This window comes from Symphalangus syndactylus, chromosome 21 (genome assembly GCF_028878055.3).
Source record: "Symphalangus syndactylus isolate Jambi chromosome 21, NHGRI_mSymSyn1-v2.1_pri, whole genome shotgun sequence".
Lineage (NCBI taxonomy): Eukaryota > Metazoa > Chordata > Mammalia > Primates > Hylobatidae > Symphalangus > Symphalangus syndactylus.
This window is the reverse complement of record NC_072443.2, coordinates 36,699,436-36,720,517: the sequence shown is the minus strand read 5'-3', so window position 1 is coordinate 36,720,517 and position 21,082 is coordinate 36,699,436. Positions and strand designations below refer to the sequence as shown.

At 39.8% G+C, this 21,082-nt stretch overlaps 1 protein-coding gene and 1 long non-coding RNA gene across 2 annotated transcripts in view; one reads left to right on the top strand and one right to left on the bottom strand.

Moving 5' to 3' along the window:
* Positions 1-18,794, top strand: part of CD200R1L (CD200 receptor 1 like) — a 26,096-nt gene extending 7,302 nt beyond the window's left edge. Inside the window, 7 exon segments of the mRNA XM_063630498.1 lie at positions 418-486; positions 8,960-9,030; positions 10,993-11,305; positions 11,430-11,542; positions 11,545-11,680; positions 18,669-18,723; positions 18,725-18,794. Coding sequence (XP_063486568.1) covers positions 418-486; positions 8,960-9,030; positions 10,993-11,305; positions 11,430-11,542; positions 11,545-11,680; positions 18,669-18,723; positions 18,725-18,794 — 827 coding nt within the window.
* LOC134735444 (uncharacterized) overlaps positions 18,346-21,082 on the bottom strand; it is a 17,555-nt gene continuing 14,818 nt past the window's right edge. The window contains exon 3 of the long non-coding RNA XR_010118559.1: positions 18,346-18,804. This is a non-coding gene — a long non-coding RNA (uncharacterized lncRNA). The remainder of the gene's footprint in view (positions 18,805-21,082) is intronic.

Sequence of the window (21,082 nt, the reverse complement as noted above, 5' to 3'; positions counted from 1 at the left end):
TACTTCTAAGTTTTTTCTTTGAAGTGGGGGAGGTTGTCTAGCATTTCTATAATAGTTCTGGAAACGGAACTTTACTCCTGAGCCCTGCATTGAACTCTTCCACTGATTAGAAGTGGATGTGGCTGGCAAAAGACTGGTAGAGACTGATCTGTTATAATAACATTAGATGAATCATTTATTCATAACTACAAAAGAAATGTCAAAATCCTGACATACGTGCATTTATCTAGTTATGGTCTCACTGCTGATTTCTTTTATGTAGAGGTTTTTGTGATTTTTGGTGTGATTATTAATTAATTTAAGGAATTGAAATGTCGTTTTCTGTGATCATCTTATATGAAATCAGTGGATTCTAGTCCATTTCAGTAAACAAAAGTTCTTAATTTTCTCCATATTTCTTCTTCAAATATTTTCTAGCTTCAGATAATAATTCCTGTCTGATGACACAACTGGAAATACAGAGCCAGAGAATACTTCTTAATGAAGGTAAAATGCTCACTTACTTAATAACCAGTTTGATGGGAGGGTTGGATCATCAGCAGAAACATTTACATGATCATTTGTCCTCTGTGCAATTTTAACAGATACCTCTCTGCACACTATTGCTTGAAGACCAAGCAAGGACCTACTTATTGAATTTAATTCAACAAAAAAAAGCAAGCATGTAGATTTCTTAGTAGCACACAAAAATAGAAGCTAAAAAGAAGAAAACTTACAGCACCTTCAAGTAGTCTACATATTCTGGTCTTGGAATTAGACAAGGACACAGAATTACATTACAAGGTAGAATGAGAGGAGCACTGCAATACAAAACCAGTGTATGATGGAGAGTGGCTTTCGCATAGTCTCTAGAAGGATTTCAGAAGCCATAAATTATTGGAAAAAAGAGGCCAGGGGATCATTGTGGACTAAAGCACAGGGTAGAAAGGCACATAAAACGTTCAGCCAATAGAAGCAGTCTGGGGTGGGAGGAGTTTAGTGTGCATGCTGGATTGCAGTGAGAGCAGAGCCTGGAAAGTCAAGTTGTACTCAAATAGCGGAAGGAAGTAGGAAAGGTAGTAATAAAGTCAAAAGAAGAACTGCCTGAATTAAGAAGTGGAAAGCTAGAATTTAAAAATAATTCCAAGAACTGATTTTTTTAATGGGATAAAGACTATTCTAAATGGGAAGTAAAGAAAAAACATACACAAAATGTGGGGAGAAAATCAACAATTAACAACAAATATCAAGAAACCAAAGAAATAGAGTATTTTGTACAATTTCTCCTATTAAATTAGAAAACGTCCATGAAATAAATGTTCTAGTGGAAAAGTAAATTAGCAACTGGCTCAAGATGAGATAGAAAACATGAATAGATAGAGAACCATAGAAGAAATTGAGAATTACTGCCAAAAAATGTGTGGCCTTAGATTGCTATGTAAGAGAAATAGTTTATATCAGTTTAAGGCTTTAAGGAACAGATAATTTTTATGTCATTTAGTTTTTCCATAGAATAGAGAAAGGAGAAATGTTTTCTAAATTTTACAAGTATAACTCAGATATCAGATCCTGACAAAGCTAGTATACAAAAAAATTTCTAAGCTAATTTCACTTTTAAATGCAGAGGCAAAGATTCCACATATCAGAATATCAAATCAATAGTGCACTAAAAGAATTAGACCAACAACAAGGTAACATTTTTAGGAATGTAAAATAGTTGATATTAAATAATCTACTAATATACTTTACCTAATTTTAGATTAAAGAGAAAAAAGAATCTCACAAACTGTTCAGTATGTGCCAAAAAGGTGTTTGATAAATTTGTCACTGTTGACTTACAAAACATCCTAGTGAAATTAGGATCAAAGATACATCCACAGCAAGATTGAATCTTAAGCATAGACCCCTGAGTGGTCTGAGGCCTGCTTGCCAGACCCTTAAAAGACCTTCCTGATTTACGCATATTTAACGATTTACAATTAAAGCTGGTTATGAGAGTACAAAAGGCATATTTCTCCCTACTCCCATTATATAAAAACAGTCCTATTGATGCAGTGGTGGGCTGTTTGGAGTGGCCACTGCCATCACGCCAGCTGCAGAAGGGAGGTGTGGGCGGTGGCAGCAGGAGTGGCCGTGAGAGCAGCAGTGGTGGTGGTGGGACCTCTGTGCTCCGTGTCCGCGAGTCAGCTGACTGCACTACCCCCACTCTCGCATGGCCAGGCAGGACCCACTACCAGGCACTGAGCCTTTACTATGGCCTCAACCTCACTCCCTGCTTCATCCTAGGAGCCCACAAGCACCTGGCTGAAGGCACAGTCAAGACACACTGCTGTCCCTGGTCGCATTGGGTTCATTTGTGCAGGGTTGACTGGGGCCACCATGCCATCTGCTCTTTGCCTACTGCTGCTGTGGGGAAAACACAGAGAGGGGGTGCAGCCAGAGCTGTGCATTCCATGAAGCCAACAGGAGCTGGGAACAAGTGGGAGCCCTGCCACTTCTAAGTTGGCAGGGCAGGAGCCGACCAAGCTGCGGCTGCAACCTGGGCATCCCTGTGCTCTTGGGAGCTCGGAACAGGCAGGAGCCCTGCCACCTTGGCCCCCTCCAGACTTTGGGCACCAATAAGCATGGGAGGAAGGCCGAGGGGGGTTGCTGAGGGCAGCTTGATGCTGGCCTGCAGGTGCCCCTCGGCATGAACAGCATGGGCACCATGAAGAGCAGCAGGAGGTAGAGAGGCTCCAGGGTAGAAAGGCGCAGGTCCCTGGTGAAGCCCTACCTTCAAGCCAGGAAGGCCTGAAGCCTTGGGGCTGGGCTACCGGTCCCGCAAACTGAAATTGGAACTTGTAGTGCTTTTTCTGAGCCCACCTATGGGCACCCATGGACCAACTGGCATGCACTTTCTTCCCTCTGGGACCCATAAAAGTCCTGGACTTAGAAAGACTTGAAGAGAAGATGGGACAACCAGCTGCAGAGAGGAGCTACCTTCTCTGCTGAGAGCTGAGTAGATAATGGGACAATCTGCCTGTAGAGAGGACCTGCCCAGTATAGGGTTTCCTCTCTGCTAGGAGCTGAACCCTCAATGGCATGACCTGCCTGCAGAGAGTAGCTACCCACTCTAGGGTTTCTTCTCTGCTAGGAACCAAACACTCATCAGGACACCCTGGCTGCAGAAAGGAGCTACCCCCTCGGCTCTCCTCTGAGCTATTCTATCGCTCAATAAAGCTCCTCTTAACCTTGCTCGCCCTCCACTTGTCTGCGTACCTCATTCTTCCTGGTCACAGGACAAGAACTCAGGACCTGCCAAATGATAGGGTTAAAAGAGCTGTAACACAAACAGGGCTGAAACACGCCCCTTGCTTGCCACATTGTGGGTGACAAGGAGAGAAGAGAGAAGGAGAGAAGAGCTGTGGCCCTTTGGGGAGCCCAGACCTAGGAGTTCCCTGAGCCAGGGCTGTGACACCCTTTTAGGGCTCTGCAGTTCCTGGTGTCTCCAAGCTTCTGGGCACCACCACATTCCCCAGAAGCTCTTTATGGTATGCCTGTCAAGCTGCAGCCTTGCAGGGAGCTGGCACTCATGCCAGCACTTGGAGCTGCCCGCTCCTCTGCAGGTAGTGTGCCTGGCTGTGTGCACTGGCCGGATCCCATGCTCACTCACACATCCCTCATTGGTCTGTGCCTGGCTTGTCCTTGGCAGATGTGGGATCCAGGCCAATAGCACCAGCCAAGTTCTGCCTGCCAGGCCAAATGGGCAGAATGAACCCAGTGGATCACAGCAAAATTTGGGCAAAGGTGCCATTGGCCACAAAGGTTTCCAGCTGGCAAAGTGACATCCCAAAGATCCCGTAGCACTATTGTCTCATGATGATCAGGCTTAAATTACCCCTGCCAAAAGGCAACTCCATTTTGTGCCTACTGGTATACTAGGGGACAGCTATAGCTTAGAGGAACTCTTAGTGTGTCTCCTGGTAGAAGTATCTTCCCTATGAAACTCAAGATCCTAGACTCACAAATCTAAAATTACTGGGATTTGGAAGCACAAATTCTCTAAATGAGTCAATAAGAATGATGGTGAAGGGAGGTGGAGGTTGCAGTGAGCTGAGATCATGCCACTGAACTACAGCCTGGACAACAGAGCGAGACTCGGTCTCAAAAAAAAAAAGAAAAAAAAAGAATGATGGTGAGTGAGACTACCCCACTTCTACTCCTTGTCTCTCAGATCCAGTTTATTCTATGAACTGGGGAGCTAGGGACACAGCACCCTCCTAAAGGGTGGTGTCCCATCCTCATGAGATATCATTTCCAAACCTTAGTTGTGACTTCAAGAGGCTATGCCAGTGCTCCATGAAGCTGGAAATTTCTGAATGCATCCACATGCCTCTACCCCACACCTTCTTGTCCTCTACCTTCCAATTTTGACTCTTCCAGGTCTCTGAACAAACAAGCCAAATCATTTGCCACTGCTCATGAGTTTATCTCTTTTATTACTGAATCATTTCTTACTTGAGTATTTTTCATCATCACTGTCCTTCAGGGCCAGAACAGAGTGGGGCTACAGTGCCGCAACAGTCCACTTTTGGCTTATATCACAGACTAAGGCAACACATCCATAAGCTAAGCTTTGGGTTTTGGTCCTAGGGAACTCACAGGGAGGGCTTAGATGTGAGCTGAGGGAGAGATGACAGTATAACAGTGGTATATGAAGTGGGGGCCTGGACCATTTGTTCACTCAAATGACTGGTGTTCTCGCCTGGAGCCTGATCCCCAATGTAGCCATTTCTGTTTTACAATGGAATGCTACTGGGCCCACTTTACTTTATGATTTGGTGGGTCTCATAGTATGCAGCTTATAATGGGTTGTTTTAGGAGCCTGATCATTTCATATCCCATGATTAGATGCTGAGTTTTCACCAGGGTCCCGCAGCATGCCATGAGCTATTTTTTAAAAGGCAACTAGTTATCTGCTTCAGATGACATAGATTTACCCCCAGAACCCTAGGCCTGCACTATGACTGTCCTACTGGACTTGTCTGAGGCTCCACATTTCATCTTTATCACAGAATCTTCTTGTATCACAGATTGCCAGATTTTATGAACTTATTGTCAGGGCTGGTATACTGTGGCATGGACCTGTTACAGATTCCTTTCTTGGCCTGGAGCACACTTGGACTAGCATCCTATTAGATGGTCAGAGCAGTAATAGCAAATATGCAGCAGGCTGCCTCCAAAACCAGGTGTTGTGCTACTCAGTGGTAGGAAGTAAGGTTAAATAATTTGTCCTTTTTTCGAGAGGAGATATATAGTAGGGTCCAGACCACTGGGCTGCTAGAAACTTCACTAATGTGTCAAGCCCTGAATCTTTGTAGAATTGACTTCTCACCTCTGGAATGCATGTGATTAACTAAGGTATTCATAATAACTCTCACTTTTTGCTCAGAAGATCTAAGTGATATGATGTCATCAATATAGTAGACCAATACGATGGTCTTTGCAGAATGCCCAGATAGCCTAGATCTTTTTAGATTACATTGTACATGAAAGTAGAAATTAAGGCAAGACCATATTTATATACTCTCTACTGTCCTGTGGAATACAAACTTATTTTTGATGTTCCTTCCTGATGAATATTGAAAATAATGCATTTATCAGATCAATAACCACATACTGCAACTGGAGTATCTCTAGTAAAGATAGCCTATCTGGCAGAGTAGCTGCAGTTGGGGCTGATACTTTGGTAATTTTGCATTGATCTACTATAATTCACCATCCAGTGTTTTGCAGGGATCTAACTGGTAAATTAAGTAGGAGACATGATGGGGACCACTATTTTAGTATACTTTAAGTCTCTGAGAGGAGACTCATACTTAGGTCTTCAATATTAATATTTATTTACTATCTTTGCCAAGGTGAGTGGCTTGGGGGATTTCTCTTGGTCTTTCCTATTATAATAGCTCTTACTTTACAGATCAAAGAATCAACAAGATGGTCTGCAAGCTGCTAAGCATGTTCATTCCAATTAAATATTCAGCAACTGAAAAATCACCACTGGATAAGTCTGTGGACTTTGAAGTTCCACTGTGATATGAATCAGGCCCAGGATTTCTTTTATCACCTGACTCCGATATGTTTCTACTCCAACAGGAGGCCCTTAATGTTCTTTGTGTTCTTGGGTATCAGGATCAATTCAGATTAGTATTCAAATAACCCTCAAAAGATCCTTGTATTCCTTTTTCCCCAGTTACGGTTACCTAAACACATGGTCATAGGTTCTTTGGTGAAGGGCTAGGGGAATAACTATTGCAACAGTTCTCAAAGTGTGGTTTTCAGATGGCTGGGGATAACCAAGACCCTTTCAGTGGGTCCCCTCGGTAAAAATGAGTTACAATAATAATAATAATGATAATATACATGATGTTATTTGCCTTTCTACTGATATTTTCACTGATAGTGCAATTGAACTGTTGTTTAAAATTACTGGTGCCTTAGCATGAATAAAGTGCAGAGCACTGTATTAGTTTGCTAGAGCTGTTGTAACAAAGAACCATAAAGTGAGAGGTGGAGGCAACGGAAACTTATTGTGTCACAGTTCTAGAAGCAAACTCCGAGATCAAGGTGTTGGCAGGACAATTCTCCCTCTGAAGGCACTATGAAACGATCTGTTTCAAGCCCTTCTCCTAGCTTCTGGTATTTCCTGGCTTGGGCAGCATACCTCCAATTTTTACATAGTGCTTTCCCCGTGTCCGTATCTGTGTCCAATTTGCTCTTTTTATGAGAACACCAATTGTATTGCATTAGGGGCTCATGCCACTCAAGTATGACTTTATCTTAGCTAGTTATATTTGTAACGGTTTTATTTTCAAATAAGGTCACATCTCTGAGGGTTAGGACTTCAACATATAAATTTTCGGATATACAATTCAATCTATAAGAGGCACCAAGCTGTACCAATAGTCATTGTATTCTTCACTCACTCACGCACACACATACACATTGCCTAAGAATGTCTTTGATGATTCAATAAAAATTATTAATGTATTAAATCTCAAGCCTGTATTCTACATGATGGAATTGGAAATACATTTAACACATTTTTGTTGCACACCAAATCATGGTGATTATCCTGAGGAAATGCATTTATATCAAATGTTTGAGTTGCAAGCTGAAAACAATTAGTTAACCATAACTAAAATTATACAAAAATCATTGTAAAACAGAAATTAGAAGTTATGCCATCATTAGAGGAAAAAATATGTTAACATCTTAAAAATTATACTTATAAGCAATTAATAATGATATCTCATTCATGAGATGCTTTGTTTAGTCAACTAGTTTGTATGAGGTAACCATGCCTCCCCCTATTCCTCCTTCCCCAACCAAGGAGATGGGTCCATGTGGGCATCTCACATGAGCTGTTCCAATTATACTCCTTTCTCCAAATGCTGGAGACAGCATCTTTAAATGAAATTTCTCTGCACGGTTTTTTGTTTTGTTTTGTTTTTTCCTTTTTAACCTAACTCCTCTAAAAGAGTGAAAGAAATGAACACAAAAATATCTCTCCTCTCTCCTCTCCAACCATTTTTTACATCCAGAGTAGGTAAAATACTCATTAAGAAAAAGAAGGGTTTTATGGGACTTTAAATGAGACCAATGGAAGAAATTGGCATGTAGAAATTTTTATCATTTTCGTTTTCTTATTGTGCCAGTTAGCACTTCACTGTCTTTACCGATGGATACAAAGGCTATGCTCTTTTGCCATCCCATCCTATTGACAAGTGTGATGGTAACAGCATGGGAAATACTCATCAGAGACAATTCTTCCTGCATCAAAGCCTTTAGGAGAGAGAGAAATGAGACAATGCAAAAAAAACTGCAATGACAAGAGTATAACGTAGGCCTCCAGTCCTGACTAGAATCTTTCCCTTCAGGTTGATCCCATTGTCCTCACTCATTATGGGTATTACAGGTGAATAATGGTAACACCTGATGGGAATTTCCATCATGGATATCACCCATGATGATGTCCACTGAAAGGGTCTTGGTTATCCCTAGCCATCTGAAAACCACGCTTTGAGAATTACTGCAACAGTCATTCCCCTAGGCCATCACTGAAATACCTAATCCTAACCATACCAAGTGTTAGGTAAGGAACATCATATATTGCGGTATTGCACATCATCAGATTTGGACTGAAACAAATGTCTCTCTAAATTTCACATTCTTTATGTTAAGATTGAAGCACTTTTTCCTTACCTCTCTGCAGTTCCCCCTGAAGTGACCCTGTTTCTAAGCAGGCATAGAACTGTGGTGTGAAAGACAGTTGCAGCAAAGCCAGCTGCACAGATCTCCTGGACCCCAAAGGGGGACTGTGTCACTGAGCAAGAATATTGGGGCAATGGCACAGTGACTGTTGGGAGTTCATGCCACTGGGAGGGCCACAATGTGCCTACCATGACCTCATGATAGGTGCATTTGAGTAGCAACAACGGTGTCTATAGAGCTACTTCCTGGTTAGTAATTATTCCAGTTTTGTGTTCATTTCTTTCACTCTTTTAGAGGAGTTAGGTTAAAAAGGAAAAAAAAAATGTGCAGAGAAATTTTATTTAAAGATGCTGTCTCCAGCATTTGGAGAAAGGAGTATAATTGGACCAGCTCATGTGAGATGCCCACATGGACCCACCTCCTTGGTTGGGGAAGGAGGAATAGGTGGAGGCATGGTTACCTGATACAAACTAGTTGACTAAACAAAGCATCTAATGAATGAGAAATCATTATTAATTGCTTATAAGTATAATTTTTAAGATGTTAACATATTTTTTCCTCTAATGATGGCATAACTTCTCATTTCTGTTTTACAATGATTTTTGTATAATTTTAGTTATGGTTAACTAATTGTCTTCATGTTGAGTAAGACTTTGTGGGGAAACACTTGCTTCCACTCTGAGTACATAAAATTGATTTCATTTATTCTTCTCTAAATATTTTCTAGCTTCAAGTAGTTCATGTATGGATGGAAAGCAGATGACACAGAACTATTCAACAATTTCTGCAGAAGGTAATATGCTTCCTTAGTAGTGGCCAGCACTGAGGGATGGAAAGTTGAACTTTGGTAGAATCATTAGCTGATGGCCTGGCTGGAGGCCAGCCTTGTGACCACTTGAAGAACATGTTGATCTGAGTGCTGTGGTATGAGGGACCCTGAATGTCCCAGTCTCTAGTTCTCCAAACAAGCCATGTTCTTGCTTACCTCTGAACCTTTGCTAAGGTGGAGTGCTGGAAGGAGCATGGATTTAATGACCTTTCAGGTCTGTGTTAAGGTCCTACTTCTTTCTGCATCTGGTTATGTGATCATTATTTGACTGTGAAATATAAGGGTTAAAGTACCACATAAGAGACAGGTGACACCAAAACAGGAGAGGAGAGATATTAATTGTAGGGTGTAGCAAAAACAAACTTCATCCACATAAAGGTTTGCCCCTCTGCAACTGATTCTGCTTATGCTATAGTGATGAGATCTCTGACTCTCACCTTTGTTACAGGTGAGTAGTGACAGATACTTCGGCAGAATAAGTACCTCTTAGTAAACCCTGATCAGTTGTAGAAACATTGTGTTGGCTTATGAGATGCGAGAGAATCTATGTTGGAAGATGCTTGTAGGATGCAAGGCTTAATTTTTACTTTAAAAGATGGACAGAAAGGAGTCAACTTTTACATTTACACCTGATAATTGGATTGAATATACAGAAATAAAATCTATGAGCAAAGTTTACCATTGAACTCTCTGGGGTTCAGTTATGTGTGACTAAACAGGAAGGAAGGAAAATATCCAAAGGCTATGTTTGATAATGTCACAAATTTGCAATAAAACTTTTTCATGATAAATGTCCAAAGGAAAATAAAACTTTTTAAAAATTATATGCCACACTACTTTTTAAACTAGAAATAAATATTTCTAAACATCTTATCACTAGGCATTTTTTTTTACTTACATGAGATGGCTCAATTGGCAAAACTGTAGATTTTTTAAAGATCTATGGATCTCACTGACTCTGTAATTCTCTAAATAAAACATGTAATTGTCTAAATAAAACATGTCCAGCTAGCTCCACTTGAATGCCATATTAGTTACCTTTAATGAAAGAACCATAAACTTTCCACATTTATGTTTGTCTAAAATAACAACCTTAGAGACAGGTATTTAACTTTGATGTTACTGATTTTTCTTGTGCTCACCAAAACAAAGGAGGAGACAATCACATTACTAGTTATTCCATTTTCTTTTCCAAGGCACATGAATTGTATGATAAATACAGTAGTCTCTACCACCTAAAGATTACCTTTAGAACATTGCCTTTGTTGTTTAAATTATAATTCTGTTTTCTTTTCTGTTTCTAGATATTAAAAATCCTGAATTAAAATCAGAATACTTTATTGTGGTTCAGAATACAATGTTATGTATATTGATTTTCTAATAATACATAATACTGGAGAACGTTTGTTAATCTTTAGATTGGGTTCAATATATTATTTATATTTTGTGAATGCTATTGTCTTTTTTTTTTTTTTTTTTTTGAGACAGAGTCTCGCTCTGTCACCCAGGCTGGAGTGCAGTGGCGCAGTCTCGGCTCACTGCAAGCTCCGCCTCCCGGGTTCCCGCCATTCTCCTGCCTCAGCCTCTCCGAATAGCTGGGACTACAGGCGCCCGCCACCACGCCCGGCTAATTTTTTTTTTTTTTTTTTTTTGTATTTTTTTAGTAGAGACGGGGTTTCACCGTGGTCTCGATCTCCTGACCTCGTGATCCGCCCGCCTCGGCCTCCCAAAGTGCTGGGATTACAAGCGTGAGCCACCGCGCCCGGCCTGTGAATGCTATTTTCTTACCTAAGTCTAATATTTCTGGAATAAGATGAGCAAATTTATGTTCTAATAGAACTTCATGTAATATACGGTGGATAAACATAACACATGAAGTTCCTTATCAAGGTTTTCCATATTGTTAACCTTTGTGTGTGTGTCCGGGTAACATTTCACAGCCTGTACTGATGGATACAAATGCTGTGCTTTGTTGCCCTCCTATCGCATTAAGAAATTTGATCATAATAACATAGGAAATAATCCTGAGAGGCCAGCCTTCCTGCACAAAAGCCTACAAGAAAGAAACAAATGAGACCAAGGAAACCAACTGTACTGATTAGAGAATAACTTGGGTCTCTAGACCTGATCAGAATTCGGACCTTCAGATTCGTCCAGTGGCCATCACTCATGATGGGTATTACAGATGCTTAGTGGTAACACCTCATGGGAATTTCCATCATGGATATCACCTCCAAGTGTTAGGTAAGGAGCATCATATATTGAGGTATTTCACATCACCAGATTTGTGACTGAAACAAATGTCTCTCTGAATTCCATATGCTTTATGTGAAAACTGAACCATTTTTTCCCCGTTTCCTCTCTGCAGTTACACCTGAAGTGACCGTGTTTCAAAGCAGGAACAGGACTGCAGTATGCAAGGCAGTTGCAGGGAAGCCAGCTGCCCAGATCTCCTGGATCCCAGAGGGATCTATTCTTGCCCCACTAAGCAAGAATACTGGAGCAATGGCACAGTGACTGTTAGGAGTACATGCCACTGGGAGGGCCACATGTCTACCATGACCTGCCATGTCTCCCATTTGACTGGCAACAAGAGTCTGTCCATAAAGTTGAACTCAGGTAAACGCCTGTTTCTTGTAGAAGAGTAAACTTGATGCTCAGCTTTTTCTTCCATAGAAAATAATGAATAACCAAACAGCAGGTAAGAAAATTTGAGCTCCTAGCTTGAAAATATTCTCTAAAACTGAGAAATGCATTACAACGCTAGAATCTATCTTTTAGTGGAACAGCCATAAAAATAGATTTTGTTAACTTAGTGATCTATAGGCTCTTACTTTGAGATTAATTCTTGATATGAAGTATCAAGAGTTTTATATAGTTTTAACAATCCTTGTTCAGTAGATAGCCCAGAATGAGTTATTTTCTTCCTGATTTTATTTCTTGTAGTAGTTATTACTTTGTTACCTTGAGTAAGAGACAAGTAATTCTTCCCCCGTCTCATCATCTGAAAGCAATATATTAATTAATTCTCCAAATATTTATTGAATGCTATTTATAAGTTTGAAGCTGGTGATGCAAAGATGAAAAGATAAGGTCCACATCTTTACATTGTTTTGGGCAGGATAATCTGGTGTTTAGGGTCAAAGCCTTTCACATAACACAGCTTTTTGTTCACCAGCTATATGAACTTGAACAGTATTTAATATCTCTGTCTCATGGCTTCTTTATCTGTTAAATGAGGATAATAGGATCCACCTAATAGGATTATTGGGTTAATTAAATAAAATTACATATATATAAAAACATGCTGTACATGTAATTGTATTAATATAACTACTACATAATTGACACTCAGCAAATGTTAGCCACTAGATTTCCTTATATTAATAAATGTTGGCTATTATATATATCGTATTAATAAAAATTAGCTATTGTGATAATTATTACAACTAATATTAAATATAATCATATTAATTATTCCTCATGTCTTTCATGTTTGTTCTTTTCTTTTTTGCATCAGCTTTATTGACATCTAATTTATATACCATACATTTCACCCATTTAAAGCATGCAATTCAATGCTTGTGTGACCATTGCTACAATCAATTTTAGAACATATTTATCACCCCCAAAAGGAAACCATGTATTCATTAGCTGTGTTTTCCATGATCAATCTCCCATCAAGTCTAGACTCTTACTTCATACGTCTTATCTATAGATCAGTGCATTTATCTTCAGTATTACCTGATCTTCCTTTCTGTAGTGCCAACATTCAACCCAAATTCTAAACCTTTTTTCCTCTTTATCTCCTTAGGAGCTTTTCTTCATTCTCCTCTCTCTTTTGTTTAGTTTTTTTGTTCCTTAAATTATTTTCCTAAAGCTGCTCATAAAACATGCCTATTTTTCTTCCATATCCAAAAACTTGGTATTATGACTTCCTCAAACATTTAACTCTTGGCTTCTACTCATATCCAAGAATTTTTTTAAAAGAGGAGCCTACACTTACTGTCTCTTCTATATCACCTCACATCTATTCCTTAACTCATTTGTGTCTCCCTGCACAGAAAATGCTCTGACAAAAAGCATCTCCCAAGTGCCAAATAAAATATAAATGTTTCATTCTTTGTTCACTTAATTAGCTTCTTTGTAATATTTATTATAATTATTAATTTTAAATATCTAACAATATATAATTTTATATAATATTTACTAATTTTAAATATTTTATTAGCTTTTTAATAATATATTTTATGATCCTGTACCCCATGCATGTAGGCCTCTTTGAGCTCTTCAAAAGTGTTAAGTGCTTGTCAGCAAAAGAAACTACCATCAGAGTGAACAGGCAACCTACAGAATGGGAGAAAATTTTTGCAACCTACTCATCTGACAAAGGGCTAATATCCAGAATTTACAATGAACTCAAACAAATTTACAAGAAAAAAACAAACAACCCCATCAAAAAGTGGGCAAAGGACATGAACAGACACTTCTCAAAAGAAGACATTTATGCAGCCAAAAAACACATGAAAAAATGCTCATCATCACTGGCCATCAAAGAAATGCAAATCAAAACCACAATGAGATACCATCTCACACCAGTTAGAATCGTGATCATTAAAAAGTCAGGAAACAACAGGTGCTGGAGAGGATGTGGAGAAATAGGAACACTTTTACACTGTTGGTGGGACTGTAAACTAGTTCAACCATTGTGGAAGTCAGTGTGGCGATTCCTCAGGGATCTAGAACTAGAAATACCATTTGACCCAGCCATCCCATTACTGGGTATATACCCAAAGGACTATAAATCATGCTGCTATAAAGACACATGCACACGTATGTTTGTTGTGGCACTATTCACAATAGCAAAGACTTGGAACCAACCCAAATGTCCAACAACGATAGACTGGATTAAGAAAATGTGGCACATATACACCATGGAATACTATGCAGCCATAAAAAATGATGAGTTCATGTCCTTTGTAGGGACATGGATGAAACTGGAAAACATCATTCTCAGTAAACTATCGCAAGGACAAAAAACCAAACACCGCATGTTCTCATTCATAGGTGGGAATTGAACAACGAGAACTCATGGACACAGGAAGGGGAACACCACACTCCGGGGACTGTTGTGGGTTGGGGGGAGGGAGGAGGGACAGCATTAGGAGATATACCTAATGCTAAATGACGAGTTAATGGGTGCACCAAACCAACACGGCACATGGATACATATGTAACAAACCTGCACATTGTGCACATGTACCCTAAAACCTAAAGTATAATAATAAAAAAAAAGAAAGAAAAAGTAGAGGAGACAAAAAAAAAAAAAGTGTTAAGTGCTTGTATTCTTCTGTTCCCTTTTACCTGCAATTTCTTTTTTTCTTTTTTTTTTCTCTTTGTTTTTTGAGACAGAGTCTCACTCTGTCGCCCAGGCTAGAGTGCAGTGGTTCAATCTCGGCTCACTGCAAGCTCCACCTCCCGGGTTCATGCCATCCTCCTGCCTCAGCCTCCCGAGTAGCTGGGACTACAGGTGCCCGCCACCACGCCCGGCTAATTTTTTTGTATTTTTTAGTAGAGACGGGGTTTCACCGTGTTAGCCAGGATGGTCTTGATCTCCTAATCTGGTGATCCACCCGCCTGGGCCTCCCAAAGTGCTGGAATTACAGGTGTGAGGCACTGTGCCCAGCCTTACATGCAATTTCTACCTCTCTATCAGGCACTTCTTTCCCTATACTTTCTTCTTCCATTGCATTTGATCAATTCCTGTCGAAGTTTTAAGATTTAGTTTGACATTGATCCTCTGGGATGATATTCTCTTGCCTTGAATTTTGGTTAGCTATTTCTCCTTTGTGCTCACAGAATGCTTCATGCATGCCTCTATCAGAGCACCTCTACAGCCCTGTAATTGACTGCTGGGCACTGTTTTCATTCACAATGCTTCTGACACCAAATGTGTGTGAGTTTTTTTCCCCACACCAACTAATTCTCCAACTCTCTGGACACCACCTAGGTGTCCTACAATTCAATTCAGACACTAACTACCTGGAGTTAGCACAGACCTCACAGGTTAAAGGCTTAGTCTCATAAGACCTCCCTCACTTCAGACACCAGTCACAAGTCCCAGATTGCCACCTGAACTTCTAATCAACTGGCTATAAATTCAGAGAGTTCTCATGATTTCCTTGTCAGGTTTAATAATTTGCTAGAATGGCTCACAGAACTCATGTCAACCTGAAATAATCAAAAGGATCAGAATCCAGTTTAAAAGAGTTTATTTAAGCAAAAGTCTGAGAACAGCCATTCGGGTAACACAGACTCTAAAGGAATGGGGTCAGTGCTTCAAACTTCATACTTAAGGTCTTATATAGGCAGAAAACAAATTCAGTAGAATTATACCTTTTTTACATACAAAGCTGGTTTATGAGTTATAATGATTTAATTAATTAAAGTTACAGTTTGTTTTCTTTTCTGTACAGTTTGTTTTCATTTCCTTTCCAATTTTAAGAGTACAGTTAACATTTCATGTTAGGCAATGGGATAGTCATTTTATGAGAGAAGAAAGAAGGAAATTAATCAATAATGAAGATCAACAGTTTAGAGGGAAGAGGTCTTCCCTGGCACCCTTTAATCATTTACACCAGTTTACAAAACAGTGTAGGCAAGCAAAAAGGCTAATGTACAATCAGGTAAACAAAAATTTTGGCTGCCTAGGTCATAGCTGCTTGCTTACATAACTCAGGTCCCATAATCACATTCCGTTAAGGCTCAACATATATTTTAAAGTTCCAACAGCTTAGATTTTTAAATTACACACTCAGGAATGCACTTTATTTACTATTACTAATTTATTATAAAGTGTCCAACTCAGGAACAGACAAAAAAAAAAAAAAAGAGATGCATAGGGCAAGGTATGGAGGAAGCAGCTTCCGTGATGTCTCTGGGAGTGCCAAGCTCCCAGCCCCTCAGTGTGTTCACCAGCTCAGAAAATCTCCCAACCCAGAAGCTCTCCAGACTCTGTCATGTAGAGTTTTTGTGGAGGCTCTATTACATAGATATGATTGATTAAATTATTGGGCATTGGTTATTAGCTTAATCTCTAGCCCCTCTCCCCTCCCAGGAGGTCAGTGGAAGGGGAGAGTGGTGGTATGGGGCTGAAAGTTTCAACCCTCTAACCATGTCTTGGTCTTTCTAATTACCAGCCCCATCCTGAAGCTGTCTTCGGGCTCCCAGCCACCACTCATCTCATTAGCATACAAAAGATGGATCACTGTGGAACTTCCAAGAAGTTTAGGAAAAATCCTTGGAAGTGTGCCAGGAACTGGGGGACAAAGACCAAATACATACATATTTCTTATCATATTACAACCACTTACTTCTGTGACTCTCAGCACAGCGTAAGGTCCTTGAGAGTTGGAACTACTTCTTTTATTTTTGTATTCCTAAAGTCTGGCACAGTTGCTGACACATACAAGTCACTGCAGAATTAGGATCAAATCATTGCAGATTCATCTCTACATAGTCCATTCTATGCTCCAAATATGACTTAGGTGAACTCATCTTTAAAACTTTTCTCAAATTATTTCTTTATCTTGAAAAGTCTTTCTTTTAACCTATTCAATCCTGCAGACCAGCAAGGTCCAGTTCAAGTCCTGCTTCTCCCTGACCTCCGTGTTAGAGTTGATTAAACGTTCTGAATTCCTTAGATGATTTATAATCTGTAATGTTCATCCAGCACTGTTTTCTCTCTTGTACATTTAACTAAAAAGTATCAGAGACAGGTCTCAATTAATTTAGAAGTTCATTTTGCCAAGGTTTAGGACAATTTGCACAGATCAAAACAAAACAAAAAAACACCACAGAATCTGAGAACAGTCAGTGATCTGTGCCTTTCTCCAAAGATGACTTTGAAGGCTTCAATATTTAAAGGGTAAAAGTGCGCTGGAGGGGAAAGAGGAAGGGTGTGGTAATTCACAAGTTGCAAGAGAAAAGGAGCAAGTAGGGGAATAGTCAATTATGATAAGGTGAACACAGAGTTTACGTTTTATCTGTAGCTATCTGCTTAGGAATAAAAGAAAGGCAGTTGCTTGCATGACTCAGCTTTCAGCTTAATTTTTCCCATTTGGCACAGCGAATTGGGGTCTTGAGCTTTTATTTTTCTTTTATATAAGTTGTCTTTTCATTTGTATGAGTCTGACTTCTCCAGTTGGATTATGAGATATTTTGAGGACTGTAACCATATCATTTTCTTATTTCCTCACAATGCCTAGGATTGTCTGACATTTTTCTAGCTTAGTGTTTTGAGTAGGTTATTTAACGGGATAGAATGACCTCTTGGAGCCAGGAGTCAGACTTGTATTTAGAGTTCACACATTCTTTAGGTGGCCAATTTCTTTTTTTCTTTTTTACTTTTCTTTTCTTTTTTTTTTTTTTTTTTTTTTTTTTTGAGACAGAGTCTCACTCTGTCACCCAGGCGGGAGTGCAGTGGTGCGATCTTGGCTCACTGCAACCTCTGCCTCCTGGGTTCAAGAGATTCTCCTGCCTCAGCCTCCCGAGTAGCTGAGATTATAGGCCCATGCCACCACACCCGGCTAATTTTTGTATTTTAGTAGAGATGTGGTTTCACCATGTTGGTCACGCTGGTCTCGAATTCCTGACCTCAGGTGATCCACCCACCTTGGCCTCCCAAAGTGCTGGGATTACAGGTGTGAGCCACCACACCCTGCCTAGGTGGTCAATTTCATAGGATAAGAGACTTCAGAATTATGCTTCTGGCTGAGCATGGTGGCTCACACCAGTAATCCCAGCACTTTGGGAGGCTGAGGTGGGCAGATCACCTGAGGTCAGGAGTTTGAGACCAGGCTGGCCAACATGACGAAACCCCATCTCTCCTAAAAATACAAAAATTAGCCAGGCACGGTGGTGCATGCCTGTAATCCCAGCTACTCCGGAGGCTGAGGTAGAAGAATCACTTGAACCCAGGAGGTGGATGTTGCAGTGAGCCGAGATCGCGCCACTGCACTAGAGCCTGAGAGAAAATGCAAGACTCCATCTCAAAAAATAAAAATAAAAAAAGAATGATGTTCCTAATTAGTTTGACTTATCTTTTCAATAATTCCTGGGGCCATTTCACAGGTAAATAAAAATGAAAATAGGAAGACATAAAACACCTTGCTAAAGAGGTTACATCAACTTAGTAAGAAAATCACTTCACTGTGTGGAAAGTGTTATCAGATCAAACCCCAAATATTAAGAGTAATGTTCTTTCAAACACTAATATTTGCATGGGAAGTTGGAATATACTGGGGAAAGCTTGACATATTGCTTTTCTTTTAAAATTGGAAAGTATTAGCAATGCGTAGTGTGCATTTATTTGTTCAGAAAATACTTGTCAGAAACCTACGATGTACAAAACACAAACATGGTTCCTAAACTCTGTCATGAAAGAATGATATATTAGTAACATGTGAGTTGTAATTTAGAAGGTTTTATGATTATGACAGTCTGTGAACTCTTAAGAATATTTTAAAATGTTCTTTAAAATGATTGACTCTAATTTGTAATTAGAAGAATGCTTGAAATGATTTTTTACCCCTGTCTGTATTTAAAGGTCTCAGAACCTCAGGATCTCCAGCGTTGTCCTTACTAATCATTCTTTATGTGAAACTCTCTTTTTGTGGTCATTCTGGTCACCACAGGATTTGTTTTCTTCCAGAGGATAAATCATGTCAGGTAGGAACTGAAGACTGAAAAGCATGACACAGTAGAAAAAAAAAAGCATCCTTGTAACATTTTGAGTTTACAATGTACTGGGAAAAGCTTGACACTTTTTTGGTACGTTGTATTCTCCCTCCAGCCCCTTCTTTAATGTGAAGGCATCATTAACAACTGAGAGCCCAGGCAGATGTGCCTGCAGCACTGGGGCAAGAACTTCATTGTGAAAGTGCTTCATTGTGGGTTTAGTCTAGGAGAGAAGTGGCCTAGCCCACATCTTGAGAATTTGGTGGGAGAAAGTTTCTGGGGCTTCTCAAGTGTTTACTTTCAAATTTCTCTATAAAGGACTTGTGTTCATTCCTGTTTAATTATATATTTTATGGGTTTTTTTTCCTAAAGAATGAAAATTGAAAGAGCTGGATGTCAATTTATATTTGATAAGACATCACAAAAAAAGTAGCCATTTGCAATAAGACTTCAGATTCAAAGTCTAGCTTAACTTCTTTTGTGACTCGAGGTGATAGTTAGTAATATGGTTTGGTGCTGTGTCCCCACCCAAATTTCATCTCAAATTGTAATCCCCACGTGATGAGGGAGGGACTTGGTGTAGGTGATTGGATCATGGGGGCAGTTTCCCCCATAATGTTCTTGTGATAGTTAGAGAGTTCTCACAAGAGCTGATGGTTTTATAAGTGGCAGTTTCCCCTGCTCACTCTCCAGTCTGCTGCCATGTAAGACATGCCTTGCTTCCCCTTCACCTTCTGCCATGATTGTAAGTTTCTTGAGGCCTCCTAAGCCGTGTGGAACTGTGAGTCAGTTAAAAGTCTTTTCTTCATAAATTACCTGGTCTCGGGGAATTCTTTACAGCAGTGTGAAGATGGACTAATACAGTTACCAAGACCTGTTTCAGACTCTTAGCATACAGTGTAAGTACACATGCAAAAGCTTTGTGCCTGCCATCATAAATGCCTAGGATACTTTATCTACTTTCCCATTTTCCTTGGTAAATTTTTATTTGCAAATGTGAAACAACTGCTTTTCAAAATAAAGAGGAAGATAGCTCAGCAAAAGGCAAATAATAATGCTGGGCAGTTTTTCTACACCCTTTGGGTTCTTTAAATGGTGCTTTCCTCGAAGCTTCCTGGCTCCTCTGCACATCCAAATTGCTAATCAATGCTGCAATGGCAGGAGCCCCTGCAAACACTGTCTGCAATCCATTACTTGCTTGCTAGCAATTAGTGGGGCAGTAGTATTGCATGTTTGGACTGATTATTGAGTAAATGGCTGAGTCATTTTTAGCAGTATTTGCATTTTAGCAGAAATTGTAAGTTGATCTCAACTAAGGAAATGTCAGTGTCATTGAAGATGACTCTGAAGTTCCCCTTACCTTTTAGAGTTCTAATGTCTCAATTCCCTTTCTTGTTTACACTCTAGGTTGTAGCCGTTGGATGGATTAATGATGGTAAGAGTAAGACATTGGTGAAATCCTTATATCTTCTAGGGCCACTGTAAACTGAGATCCTATATTCACTTGATACAGATGGTAATCCTATAGTAAAAAGTGATTTTTTATTTAAAAGAAGACATTTCTTATTTAAAGTAGCAGGTTGATATGTTTTGCCTGTGTCCCCACCAAAATCTCAACTTGAATTGTATCTCCCAGAATTCTCACATGTTGTGGGAGGGACCCAGAGGAAGGTAATTGAATCATGAGGGCTGGTCTTTCCCGTGCTATTCTCATGATAGTGATAGGTTTATCTCAAGATCTGATAGGTTTATCAGGGGTTTCTGCTTTTGCTTCTTCCTCATTTTCTCTTGCTGCCACCATGTAAGAAGTGACTTTCACCTACCCCCATGATTCTGGGGCCTCCCCAGCCATGTGGAACTGTAAGTCCAATTAAACCTCTTTTTGTTCCAAGTTTTGGGTATGTCTTTATCAGCAGCATGAAAACAAACTGGTGATTTGGCCTATTACTTTTATTTTTAGCAAAGCCCTAAGGGAAAAAATGAATGCATACATTGGATGATATTATATGCGTATGGTTATTTAATTGCTGAAACAAACAGGCCCTACATCTCAGTGTATTCACACCACAAAAATTTAATTCTTGCTCACATCACACTCTAGTGCAGTTGGTGGGGCTGAGGCAGGGCAGAGAAGAGAGATGTTGCTTTAAGCTGTCATTTTATCTTATGGCTCTGCCCTTCTCACAATATTTTCTAGTTCAGCTGGTGAATAGGAAACAGGGAGAGAGAATAGAGGATGTTATGTGGGAGGTGTTTATGGGCCAGGCCTGGAGTAGTAATCAC